The 13535-nt window shown below is 39.6% G+C and overlaps 2 protein-coding genes across 3 annotated transcripts in view; one reads left to right on the top strand and one right to left on the bottom strand.

Annotated features, from left to right (window-relative positions):
• The window catches only part of LOC116702583 (proteoglycan 4), a gene marked incomplete at its 3' end in the record, with an annotated part of 9616 nt that extends 8127 nt beyond the window's left edge, over positions 1–1489 (bottom strand). Inside the window, 2 exon segments of the mRNA XM_032536887.1 lie at positions 1–105; positions 958–1489. Of these exon segments, the coding sequence (XP_032392778.1) occupies positions 1–105; positions 958–1434 (582 nt within the window).
• A 2279-nt stretch (positions 1490–3768) lies between these two features.
• pih1d1 (PIH1 domain containing 1) lies at positions 3769–13121 on the top strand. Of its 2 annotated transcripts, none has more exons than XM_032536910.1 (11): positions 3769–3846; positions 5408–5490; positions 6452–6509; positions 7677–7865; positions 8797–8858; positions 9270–9351; positions 9502–9598; positions 10071–10097; positions 10260–10338; positions 11793–11936; positions 13006–13121. In XM_032536910.1, the coding sequence occupies exons 2-11, from the start codon at positions 5410–5412 to the stop codon at positions 13039–13041; spliced, it is 855 nt and encodes a 284-aa protein (XP_032392801.1). In that variant the 5' UTR covers positions 3769–3846; positions 5408–5409; the 3' UTR covers positions 13042–13121. The 2 variants fall into 2 exon arrangements, with proteins under 2 accessions (XP_032392801.1, XP_032392800.1); XM_032536909.1 differs by having other exon boundaries at positions 3775–3846; positions 5394–5490.
• The last annotated feature ends 414 nt before the right edge of the window (positions 13122–13535 follow it).

Genomic DNA, 13535 nt, shown 5'->3' with positions numbered 1-13535 from the left:
CATGGTGACAAGAGTCTTCCTCACTGCTCCTTCATCAGACGACAAGGCCGTTGGCTGAGGTAGAGGCTGGGACTGAGGCTCAGGCTTTGGACTACAGCCAGAAGACTACAGTAGAGAAAATGAAAGACAAGTAACACATTTTAACTTGGCCTTGACTGCTGTTACAATATCCATGGCATTCCATTTTGAATGGCAAAAGTTTTGCCGGCTTTACCAGACCTATTGGTACAGCACTGTCAGTCCTGCAGGAGTATAGTCTAGAAGCAATTTAATCACAAACGTGTTGTGAAATGGGTTGCTTCCATGATTTCCATGTACCAACTTAATTTAACAGGTTTTCATATACAATAATAATAATAATGATTTTTTATTTAAAGGAGCCTTTTTAAACACTCAAGGACACCGTATAGGGTATTCATACAAAAGACATTTTAAAAACGGCAAAGAAAATACTATACAACAATAACAATAGAAAAAAGCAGAGCAATAGACAATCAAGTGGAATAGGCAGTTTCAAACAAATGTGTTTTGAGTTGTAATTTGAAATGGGGGAATAAATCAAGGTTTCTAAGTTGGAGTGGTAATGAATTCCAGAGACGGAATTGTGACTAGCATCTGTGTGGAAGTGAAGTATTCCATTTTGACCTCTGCGGCTTCCCATAGTTAACTGCCTCTCAGCTCTTTACATGCAATCATATTAAAAGTCTATGCATGCAACGTTAGGCAAAGAGGTGACGTTTATAACTCGAGACAGCCACTTCAATCTCCGGACAGCTTTTATATTAGGCAAGTCGCAGAAAAGATGTCATAGAAAACAACTTTATAGCTGGCTTACGTTTGCCATGGACATGCGTTTAATCATCAATGGCAGGACAGTAGGAGTCTTGCATTTGACCTATGGATAGAATCTAAATTTACAACAGCTGCAGGGCCACAACAACTTGAACGTGAACGCACCTTGGGAAAGCCCAGACGTCTCACAAGCCTCTCGATGCGGATCCGTTTTCCCACACGGCCATCAGTCGGAGTTGATTTCCGTTTTCTGGCTCGGGCACCAGTCGGAGTTGTTTTGGTATGCGCCACTGACATTGACTTAACCAATGTACCGATCCGTTCTGCTTCACATGAGCTTCTGTGGTATCGGTTTAATAAATTTCTGCAAGCTCCACATACAGCTATTAGGTCGTCTGTGGTTTCAACGACAAGTCCAGTGAGCTCCTCCAGAGCCAAAGTATAGGGAGGCTTCACCTCTTGGGCACCGATAATCAAATGATGTTTGTCTTTTTTAACAGTAAAAGGCTTCTCACATACTCGACATACCTCCTTTAATTTTTTATGTGTCGTTACGGTTTCGTTTTCTTCTTCTTGTATGTGCTTTAATGGCGGTTGGCAATCAACCGTATTCTTTTGCGGGGAGTTGGCATCGTTAGCCATTTTGCTTCTTCTTCGTCTTCTGCTTCTGTGGATTTATTGGTGCATGGCAAACCAACTTTAAAAGGTGCATACCGCCACCTACTGAGTCGGAGCGTGTAGAATCATGGCACCATGGACTAGTCTCACTTCCTGATCTATCTCTTCAACGCTCTACATAAAGGAACAAAGAAAAACAATCCCACTAATCCGGTCTGTATTAACCCACCAACCCCCTTCTGATTTCCCTGAAGTCCTATCCTGTGCTCAGTGATCCTTGTCTCATGTAATAGCCTATATTTCTAATGTCTCCCTCTCTTAATTATATTATGCATTATAATGAATGTTATACCACTGACAAGGATGTAATAGATTTTTCCATATACGTGGATTGAAAACCTGTGTGCATTGCCTATTTCTGGCTTCAAATGTTTTCAGAAAAAAATCTAGAAGGGCCTACTGTATAGCTGAAAGCAGCTGTAAACCAGCAGTTTAACGAGGCATGCAGGCTGGCCCCAGCAGGTGTGTGTGCACATTCCATTCAGAGCCACACTGCCTCATGGGCCACTTCAAAGTGCCCCTTTATCTGAGATATTTACAACTGCCTCTTGGTCAACCCTATATCTACCTTTATCAGCCCTACACCCTTTTATAGGCTTTTTAGTTTAGTTTCCCCAGATCTTTACACCATTTTAGTTGAAGCTGTGTCATCTGTGAGTAATCCTGCAGTAAATTTCCTCCATGCACAGCAAACATTTTGGGCCTATATGGCACAGCAGCAGCCTGCAGATGTGAGCCAGTGAGATACATTGTCTAGTGATTTGCTGACCGCACCATCTGAAGCACAGCATACACTAAATTATAGCACCATTGTGTAATCGGATGTTCCATCGGCACAACAAAGAAGTGTCAGAAAACCCTTAAATCCTAAGACATTAAATAAAATAGTACCGTGCTGGTTGAAAGACTAAGGAAGTAATTAAAGATAGAAATAGAGCGTTTAAAGAGATAAAGAGAGCACTTAATTTCCAGAATTTAGATAGATATAAAAGGTCTCAGGCAATAGTCAGGAAAACAATGTGGCAAGCTAAAACAACATCACTATCTTCTGTGACTCTATTGGTCGCACTACTCCTGTGGAGAGAATTTGGAACATGAGTAAAAAAAAAAAAAAATGAAAGGGAATATGGATGTTGCATTTGTTTTTGCATCGCTTCTTTTTTCAGTGTGCTTTTCTTATGGCATTGTTCCTGTATTTGCAGCGCCTTTATGTATTTGGTTGTGTTGTGTATATTTGCAGTGCGTTTCCTGAGTGCTGCGCTGTTTGCATGTGTTTTCTTAAGTTGCCGGGCGTTTGGCCCTGTCGGTGACCGTAATTTAAACAGGGCTGATGAGATTGGTATTTGATTATGGATGTAAAGTGTATGGCTCAGCTGCTAAAACATCATTAAAGAAGTTAGATGTATTTCAAAACCAAGATTTGAGGCTATGTTCAGGTAGAAATGGGGGAGATGCCTCTCCATCTAAGAAGAGACCAACTTTCTCTTGTGTAGCCTACTGGGCAAATTTGAGGGGTCACAGCGACAGACATGTATGTCAGTCAGTTGTATGGCAATGTCGAGAGAGAGAATGACCTTATTAAAAGTTTTGGTTGGACAATAAGGCAGAAGGTAATATTAACGGAAATCAGTGCACTGAAAAAAAACAGGGGTCTTAGTAGGGCCCGAGTAGAGAATGTAAGTCCAGTAAATAAAGGAGTCTCTTGGCATTTTCTTTTGTCATGTATTGTAAAGACGTAGCAAAAAGCTTAAACTCATTCTTCCAACCATTGATGTGGGGTTTGACCTTTAAATATTTGCACCTATGAATAAAATGTTTATAATGCTCAATCAAGTTTTTTATCAAGAATTCTAGATTCTTTTCCTTCTAAATATTCCAGCTTTAATTGACATTTAGTTTAATGGGTGTAGCAGTACACTTTTAGATTGAAGTCAGCATTAAAAAGACACAATTTATCGGTTGACACTGACAGAAAATTTGTTCAACCGTCTCAATATTGCTCTCACAGAAAGTACAGGAGTTACCTTCCCAATTAAATTTCACATGTAGGAAGTTATTTGATGGATAAATAACATTTTAAATGTCACTTCTTTGGCTTTTGGTGGGAGAGGATACGATAAGGCTCGTTTCCTAATCTTTTGTGCCTCTTCACCACTACAGTCTCAGAGAATATACTTTCCTTTTAGTTGAAAGGGCTCATATTTTGTACATAATACATTCTTAAGTGCTGGGGAGATACGTCTGGCTCAAAGACTGTGTAGTCTATGGTCTGACTCAAAGTTGATAAAGATGGCGCTTTTATTTTGAAAGGTTCCTTATCGGAAGTGTTGTTGCTACGTTGAACACGGCGCGACTTCAACTGGCACGGGTGGAAAGGTAAACACATTTTGTGTGTTTGTGTCTGGGTGTGTGTGTAAGTGTGTGTGCGTAGAGTGATGACGGACACCGTAGAAAACACAAATTACCCACAGTAGATAGTCAAATGGTTAAAGAAAACAAAGAGGGAAGCTATTCATGCTAGTATGCACTGCTAGTAAGCTATGCTAGCTAACTTTTCAGAACACGGACAAACCTCACCGTGACACATGTAACCAAGACGACGGTATTTGCTTAGCTTAGCTAACATGAATCGCTTCTGCTGTCACAAGAACAATTTTATGGTTAAACACGAAACACAAGCATCAGAGCCCCTTTTCATTACCCGATGTGAGTCGACTGCCGATGTGAGATGCGAATGTGCAGATTTAAACGGTTTACGATGTGCCTTCTGGTTTTTCCACCTAACGCTAGTGGTCTCCGATGGAGCTAGAGTTGTTTCTTTATTACATGCGATAAAATACATAATCTGAGAGAAAAAAAATGTTTGAGAGAAAAAATGATCACACTGATAGCAAAAAAGCATTTTAGGAGAGAGGAAAAAAAAAAAAAATAATAATAATAATAATAATAATAATAAAATATATATATAATTCCAATAGCAAAAAATAATAATATTTGAGACAAAAATTTGAAAATTTTTAAAATTATTTCTGAGAAAAAAAGCTCTCAATACTTTTTGAAACTGTCAAATATATATTTTTTGCTATCAGTGTGAAAAAAATTTCTCTCTCAAAAAAATCTAAACTTAAGTCGTTTTTTCTCTCAATGTGAAATAGTGCCATGGGCGGGGCCACAATCCAATTGGCCAGTAGGGTGAGCCTGATTGTCGTTGATAAATCTCAGATTTGTAGTGTGTCGTAGTCTTTGCAAGTTCAACATGGATTATAGGTTGAAATTTGAATGAATGAGCATTTATGTCTTTTCAATTTCTAACAGGTTGAGTCGTTGTTGCCCATAACATGCTAACATTCTGCTAATGAATGCTGATTGGTCAGTGAAGGACTGATTACAACCAAAGATCCTGCTTGATGCGAAGCAGAACCAGAATATTTCAACGTGGTATTTTAAATCATTAGCAAACCTCTTTCTAACATGTGTATTGACAGGGAGAGCCTAACCTGTCCGCTGTGTTGTCGATGCCTCGAGAGAACAAAGGAAGTGACTCAGAGCTTGCCGTAAAGCAGTATCTCCGGCCGTGTGATGTGTAATACGTCACTGAGATTTAAAATGCTTTTTAGAACAAAAATGTTTAACATGCAGTTTTATGATGCATTTAGTATTAACAGCAGCCAGCAGGTGATACATATCAGTTCTTTTTACTTCTGAACAATGAAGAATATAAGCTGTTTTGAGGGAAGCTAACGTCACGTCAGCAAACAGCTGTTTTATTCAGGTGAAACTACTTTAGAGCTGACTTTTTGTTGGGGCTGAATTACTTTCTATTGGATCAGTACATAGAGTACCATGAAACTTTTTTTTTTGTTTTAACCAGAATTGTCCTTTAATTGTTATATTTTGTGTTTGAAAGTTGAATTCACTAACTGATTTTTGGCTGTAGCCATGACGACAGACTCCTCACTCCTCAACTCCGAGCTGGACTTACAGCAGCAAGAGGAGCTGTATCAACAGCTGCTGTTACAGGTAATACTATTTTAAAGTAAACTGGTTACTTTAGCGTAACACAAGTAAGAATTACAGGGTGATGGTAGCCTAGAAATCTAGACGCACCCTAGCGGCAGCAAATGTAATTTGCAGCTATCGTCAGTCTAGCAACTCTTCGTTGACTTGCGAGCTGGAAAAACCAAATTCTGGTCAGGCCAATCACATCGTGTATGGAGTTGGTGGGCGGGCTTAACATAAGGACAGCAGAGTTGCAACGGTTCGGCGTGAATTCCCTGCTACAACAACCGTTTACCCAACCCCTCAGATTGAGCCTTGTCAATGGTGAGTTCCCAGACCCAACATCTTGATGTGGCTAGTCAGGCTAGGGTGATGGTGTAACAGGAGCAAAAGTAGAGAATTGTCATAACGATACTGACTCAGTACTGTCAGTTACAGATCAGTATCCTTAGTAACAGTTAAAGGCTGTGCAGCCCTCCCAAATCCATTTAGCCCAAGAGTGAGCTGGATGAAGAATACATAACCACTATGAAAGCACTGAAGGCCTGTGATGTACTGCAAACTTAATATTATTTTTCAAATCCTTTGAGTTAGGCCTATTTTAATTTTAGTCTGGGTATTTTTTTGCATCACTTTTTTTGTCCTCTGCTGCATTCCAGATGAGGCATGATTTCTTGGAAATGTCTAATACGTATAACAAGCTAATTCTACACCATGCAAAAACTCCATGTTGTAAAACCCAGTGGTAAAACACAAACTTCCTTTTTAGTTTGTCTTGCCACATCATTAGCACATTAGTGGGCTTTCTTTCTGTTTGTGTTTGTTTTTCTTGACGTCTTCCTATTTCCTTGTAGTTTTTCAATACCTCATTCTTTTTATGTTATGTTTTTTATGTTTTGATCTAGCTGAATATGTGTAAAATTTCCCCAATGTGTCTGCATTCCATTCATGAACTTAAAGATACTGTTGGCTTTCTATTTAGACCGTGGGAAAGATGCAGACTGAAAACCCAGACTTCAAAGTAATCCGACCACAACCTGGTAAGTTGGTCCATGTGGCCTACTTAAGTAATGATTAGACCGAACACAAATAAAATTACTTTTTTTTGGGGGGGGGGTTCCCTTGACTGAGCTTAATAAAGAACAGTTTTTTTATTTGAGGATTTAGGAAAATTATGGCTATAACCAAACAGAGTGTTAACTTTTCCCTATTTCTTTGTCTGACAAAACCATCAGCTTTAACAGTTCCAGCACTTGATAAACGCTGGTGGGGGCTATCCACAGCAACCGTAACTAGGCTCAAACTCATATTGCTCAACTTGATTAGACTGAACCTCGGACAATAACTAACTCTAGGCGTAACAGTAGTGGCACCTCTCTAAATAAAGAAAACAAACAAACGTGTTAAGTACATTTGTTAAGCCACAAAACTCATAGTCACTTCCAAATAATTACTTGGATTCCATGAGAAATATAAAAATACACTCTTAACCACATATTCTCCCATAAATATTCTTACAATTCAGAAACAATTTTCAGAAAAATATAATTAAATCACTTTCGCTCCAATGTGCAGCCTGTGCTCCACACGCATACCTGGATTTCAACACACATATATCTCCCCTCTAAATTAAGCAGAAAACATACAAATGGACATCGCTTAACAGTCAGCATACATTGTTAGGAGATAATTCTGCTTATACATGTACTTTAGCATTACTTACACTAACCCCGCTGTTCAGTGTTGCCCTCAGCGTGGCGGAGATACGTACACAAAACTCCCACAGATCTACAGAAATCGTCAGGAATACTAAATCTTTTTACCGAACTTTATGGGGATATTTACCTTACACATAAACAGAAATCCATGCCACGGCAGTCAGTCACCTACTGGTACTGCCGCTGCCTTGTTTCTGGTGTTTCTGCAAAACTAGGCGCTAACGTGAGATTTGCCTTGCCCGCTACTCATAGCATAACAATTCCCCCCCTCCTGAGTGAAAAAGAATGCTACTAGAGTATCCCACAAGCAAACTACATAACACCTCTTAAGGAGAAAACCCTTGTTCACCTGGCTACATACAAAATACAAGTTTTATAAAATCTTCAAATGTCAAAGTGCCACAGTTTGTTCATGGATAGGGAATATTGTGGTTGTGGCTTGGTTGTTTTCATCTTTGTCTCTCCCTTCCTCCTCTCACTCCGTCTTAGGCATGTGTGTGAAGACTGTCTCAGTGCCAGGCAAGCAGAAGGTCTTTGTCAACATCTGTCAGTCAAACTCTGTCCCAATGCCTCCTGAACTCTCCAGAGAGGAGCTGGTGGAACTGCTCCAATCAGAAGATCCAAGCGGCTTCAGAGTTCCCATGAGCCTCGGAGAGCCACACGCTGAAGTAGACAACAGTATGTGACTAAAGTCACACACGACACATACCACATTTGTTAGTGACGTTTTCTTCATTGTCCCCCATTCCATTCGTATGCAATTCAACTCAGACCTGGCGGCATTTTTAGTCATTAAACCTTTCATTTACATTCCAGTGTGCAACAGAATATTACTCATTGTTTAAATAATAATAATAAAACAAATCACAGCTGTTCTCCCTCAGGGCCTAACGGTTGCGCAAAGCTAGTGTCATTGTGGAGCAACATCTAGGTCACACAGTTAACGCCCCACATAGGCGGAATGTTTGGCAGCGGCATGGGGGTTCAAATCCAACCCCGGGCCCTTTGCTGCATGTCGGCCCCAAATCTTTAAGTTAGTGTCATTGCAAAACTAATTAATTGTAACAATTTATCACTGCAAGAAACATACATTACAAAAGGCGTTTTGCACAGCAAGACATGCTTTCTTATGTTCCTAATGGCACTTTCTGTAGAAGCTACGTTTGTGGTGGTTTGCAGCAATAGAAAAGCCTTGTAGTTACACCTCGCTTCTTTTTATAGTCCGGTGGGTTAAATAATCAGCCACGGCATTGAACTCCTGGCACAAGAGTAATGTGTGGACATATTCCTTTTGTAGTCACAGTAAACTTTGAAATGGGTGATCCCAGAGGCACTGCACGTAAACAAAAAGAGTACTCCAAACAATCTTATAGTGATACTTTAGATGACAAAAATGATGTTCTCTGCAGGTTCACGCCAAGTGTGAACTTCATGTGAACTTCTTGTTTTCTCAAAGGCTTACATTAACCACACCAAATTCCATTCTCAAATGTAGCGCTTTTAAGTTTCTTTAAATAGTTATTAGTTAGGCCTACTTTTCCAGATATTTATCAGTTACTTTCCCCAATCCACACGATCCACATCTGTATGTCTTTTTACTCTCTTTCAGACTCTCAGGGTTGCACAGCATATGATGTGGTCATTAACCAGGAGTTCTTCCAGAAGTGCCAGGTCTGTGTCCGTCTGTTTTATTTTTACTCTTGGAGTCTACTGGAATAGGATAACATGTTTTGTTGTTCTAAAAGTATGTTTCTCTTTCTGAGCTCTTGGCCCAGCTTCCTGCCGATTAGTCAGCAGTAACTGCAACAGTATGCTGAATAAAAACAGATCTAAAATTTACAACATAAAATTGTCTATTATAAATTTGCTGAGGTAAAAGTGAAACATCAAACTTTGCCACTGTGTGTAGTGTTCCTTTGAATCATATGTTTTGTGATTGTCTGTGATTTTTCTACGCTTAAACAACAGATGGCCATACTTATATTCTGTTACGCCTCCTGTTGGCTGTGGTATAGATGCTCCGTGAGAAGAAACAAAAGTCCTAACCTTCCAATGTGTAACAATAGGAAATGTGTCTTGTAGATGGATCCCTTGTTCCAGCAGTTTGTTATCCTGGTGTCTTTAGAGGGTTTGGAGAACAAATACAATCTGGAGCTAAGTAGAGGTGCGTCTGTGTGAAAATGTCTAATATTGGCCGGCTCTAGTCTGTGGTGTGTTATTAAGAGGAGATGTGTGTGTGGTGTGTTATTGAGAGCAGATGTGGTGTGTTCTTGAGAGCAGATGTTGATTTTCATTTATTTATTTATTTCTGCAGACTGGAAGGTGTTGAAGAACAGAAAGTTTTTGGGTTCTGTAAGCGAGCAAAACATCCGGACAAAGAGCAGGCCGGTGATTCAAGAGTTGCAGCCTCAGTACGTCCTTCTGACTCTCTCTCTCTGAGTGACAAAACTTGAGTGACATCTGGAGCCTGTTGCAGAATTCTTTTTTTCTATCAGACACAGTAAACTGTGTTTCAAAGGATATTCTTTTGGAATCTGAGGGATAATCCGACATGTCTTTTAAAACCGCCAAGTTTCTTTTTGTAGCTTACAAAATGAACTTTAATCAGATAAAGCTCATAAAATCAGGATACTTGCATTTATGGTTGTAGTCCTGCAGGGCTCCTGTGACCTTTAAAGTCTATAACATTACAAAGACTATATTAGATCATGAACTTGTATGGGAATTTCCTGTGTATTGACTAATGCCACGGGCTGAGACATGTACATTTCTCTTAATTGGAAAAAGTTATCAAAAACAGCACAGAGAAAGATGTTTTTTCAGTGAGTTCTATGATTTGTACCACACGCTCCTATCTCCCACTCTATGTCTCTTCTCCTACAGGGAGAGCTCCACTGTTACAGCCAAAAGGTAAACCTCTTCTTATCTGCCTTTTTGACATACTATTCAAAGTCAGAGCAAATTGTGAGACAGGTTTACTTTTACCAGTGTTGTTTTTCTTTGTGTTTCCACTTCTGGTTAGTCTTTCTCCGTGTCTGTTTTTAATCTTGTCCATTTCCTCACCGTCTCCAGACCAGAGTTCACCTTGCTTGTAGAGCCTCCTGTTGGTGATCCAGAGTACCTCATTGCAGAAATAAAACTTCCCGGAGTGGTGAGGCATACAACACACACATACAGCACCAGTCAAAGGTTTGGACTTTTCTTTCTTGTTCTTGGAAAGTGTGTCCAGACCGTACCCAGACTGTTACTGTACATAAACACACTTTAGTTTCCCTGCTTTCTTCTAACCCTATTTCTTTTTCTTTCTTTCTTTCTTCTGATCCATTTAAACCTTTCCATTAGGAAAGTTTACTTGGAAACAGTATATAAACAGAAAAAGGCCTAAAAACTATAACACATAGGACAAAAAGGAACAAAACCAAATTGCCACTTTGCAACTTAAACTTAAACTGTGATTTTGAGTTCCATAGCGCAACCATTTGGGAGATATTTTGTGATACTGCGTAAAATTGCTGAAGAGATAAATAGATAAATTGGCAAAATTCCAATGTATGAAGCAAACTCTAAATCTCCATGTGCTGCCTCCACCACAGTGACAAAGAGCCGGTTGAAAATCACAGCCGTCAATCATAAATCATACTAAAACCCAAACTTATCAGAAAATGATGCATAATGAATCCTGCTGGAATGCTATTCCTTATTTCATTTGGCTATTTGGGTTTTTTGGGGTAATGTGGGCATTTGTACAAAACAAAAACCAAGCATTTGAATACAGATTGCATTTGGCTGAGCCCTACAGGTGACACGGCACCAGTATTTTTTCGTCCATCATTCTGTAGATCCCTTACTGAGTTTTCCTCTTACTTTCATTCTTGTCAGGGTAGAATATCAATTTCAGAGCAATTAAAAGGACTGTAGCATCCAGTCAATATTGAGAAGGCCAGAACTGATGGTTTGATTACTTTTAATTCTTTCCTTGTCCTCAACCACGTAAGAGCTGTGTACAACACAAAATAACCATGCATTACCATCATATTTGAACGTTACACAGCTCATTAAATACTTTCAACAGATAGCATTACTAAATTAAACAGTAGTTACATTTCAAGTAGGCTAGCACATATATTTATCATTAACTTTACAAACCTTGTTCCCCAATTGACCGAAGCTAAACCTGTTAGTTTAACTGTTTCGTGGCTTTTTACGTTTTTAACCGCGAACCTTCGACTTCCTTTAAGTCGTGGTCATTTCCGTCGTTTTCCCGGTTCATTTACGTCACTATACTTACAAAATAGTGTTTTAACTACTGTATTGGCCTTTACAAGGACAGTAATCCAGAATAAGTATGAAAATGAATCATGCATCTGTAATTTTCTAGAATCCTTTTTTTTTTGTAAATAACCAATCAGTTCAGATGAAGTCTTCTCATTGCCAATCCATGCTGTATTAATCCATGGAAAAAAATACAGTCAGATGAGCTCCTTTAGCATGAGATGTTGTCATGTCAAGTTCTACGTCACCACGTCTCCTGCAGTACATGATCGATAGATGCAGAGACAGTGAGTGTAGCAGAGTCTCAGCTGGGTCAACTTGTTTCCTGTGCAGCCGTCGTCCCGCTCTCTGGTTCTGGACGTCGGAGAGGACCGCCTTGTGGTGACAGCTCGACCCTCACTCTTCCATCTGGACATCTTCCATCCCTTCATCATCCACCAGGAGAACAGTGTGGCCCAGTACAACAACAGCACTCAGGTACACAAGCACGCAACGCATAGGGCTGGGTATCAATCAAAAATTTTCGATACCGGTACCAATACCGATACCTTTACTTCGATATCGGTTCCTGAACGATACCTTTTCAATACCAGTTTTATAATATCAATTCTGAGAAAAAGAAAATCACCACCTCAGAGTCAGAGGCCACTGTGAGGAGAATAAAAATAACAGTGAAGATAAGGTTAGCTGTTTACCAGCTGACCCAATGGATAGCTATTTTACAAACATGGACAAAGTATTGTCTGTAAATGTAGCTTTTGATTTAGCTAGCTACGCAGCAATAAAATAAGGCTACACGCTAACTCAGCACGATCACGTGTTAGTTGCAGTAACGCTATAACATAAACCTGTTGAAATCCCAGACACAGTGCCGTCCTCGGTAGCCTACTCTTTGATGAGCGGAGTCCTGGTGGATATTTTGAATCACTCGAGTCGGCTCTGGTTTTGCATTGCCCACAGGCGGCTGAGAGGAGGAGGGCTGCGCAGGCCTGCGGTCCGCTCTTCTAGGTGGCATTTTTAAGCGGTACAACGTTGCTCGCAACCATTTTACAACAGATGCACGTGAACCCCGTCTGTCGGCGTAACCACGTATGTATTTTTCTTGGGTAACGCAATCACGTTTAACGTTACAGCCAATCACCGAAACTTGGCACCGAAAGACGAGGCATAATTTGATACTGTGTAAAACCGAAACATTTCGGTCGGTACCATAAAAAAACCGAAGTTCGGTACCCAGCCCTACGCACGCAAGCATATGGTATGTGCTGCACACTAACAGGCCCAAATTCAGATTATGATACTGTTCTTTTTTCCCCATCACTTTATAAAATGGATGTTTTTTGTTAAATGTGTTTAAAAAAAAAAAAAAAAGGAAAAAGAAAACACAATTATGTGGAATGTTTGAATGCGCAGAAACATTTGAACATGAGCAGAACCTTTGCTGAAACATATCTGAGCCATTAAAGTCCAGGGATTTATAAATGAATTAAAACTACATTATTTCTCTTAACATACTGTACACTTTGTCCTTGTCTTCTTTTTCCAGATACTTACAGTCACTATGCCCGTGGTATCTTCATGAAACTACATAAATAATGTCCAGTTATTTATTTATTTTTTCCAAAATGTCACTGTCATAATTAAAGTGTTTTTATAAAGTCACATTTCTCTGTGTTATTTGATTCAAGACTTTTACCTCCATTAAAAAGGCAGAAGGTCCCATAGCCTGCAAAAGGTTTGGGTCTCTTCTCACACTTCTGGACCTAATGTCCCAAGATGTCCCAGCCCTGTCTTGGTTATTGTGGTTTTTAAACTGTTCTTAGATGCATTGTAAAGTATTGACTGTACTTGTCAGATTCAGGAGTCTGTTTGAGGAAGGAGTTTAACAAACTCTGAGTCTAACCCTGAACTCTGACTTGATTTACCCTGAGATGGGAGTTTTTGGTTCTAGAACAGCTGATTGAGTTGGTTCAACCAACTCAGAGTAGGTTCACTTAAAGTTAAACGTATGCAACACCGCAATAAAAAGTCAACATGAATGGAGCCATGATACTACGATTCACCATGGTTACAACA

Source organism: Etheostoma spectabile, chromosome 15 (genome assembly GCF_008692095.1).
Source record: "Etheostoma spectabile isolate EspeVRDwgs_2016 chromosome 15, UIUC_Espe_1.0, whole genome shotgun sequence".
NCBI lineage: Eukaryota > Metazoa > Chordata > Actinopteri > Perciformes > Percidae > Etheostoma > Etheostoma spectabile.
This window is presented reverse-complemented; position numbering and strand designations above follow the sequence as displayed.

Coding starts and splice junctions, on each gene's coding strand:
- pih1d1 (XM_032536910.1), top strand. CDS start 5,410: ATGACGACAGACTCCTCACTCCTCAACTCCGAGCTGGACTTACAGCAG. Junction 6,510..7,676: donor AGTAATCCGACCACAACCTG/GTAAGTTGGTCC, acceptor ACTCCGTCTTAG/GCATGTGTGTGAAGACTGTC. Junction 11,937..13,005: donor AGTACAACAACAGCACTCAG/GTACACAAGCAC, acceptor TTCTTTTTCCAG/ATACTTACAGTCACTATGCC.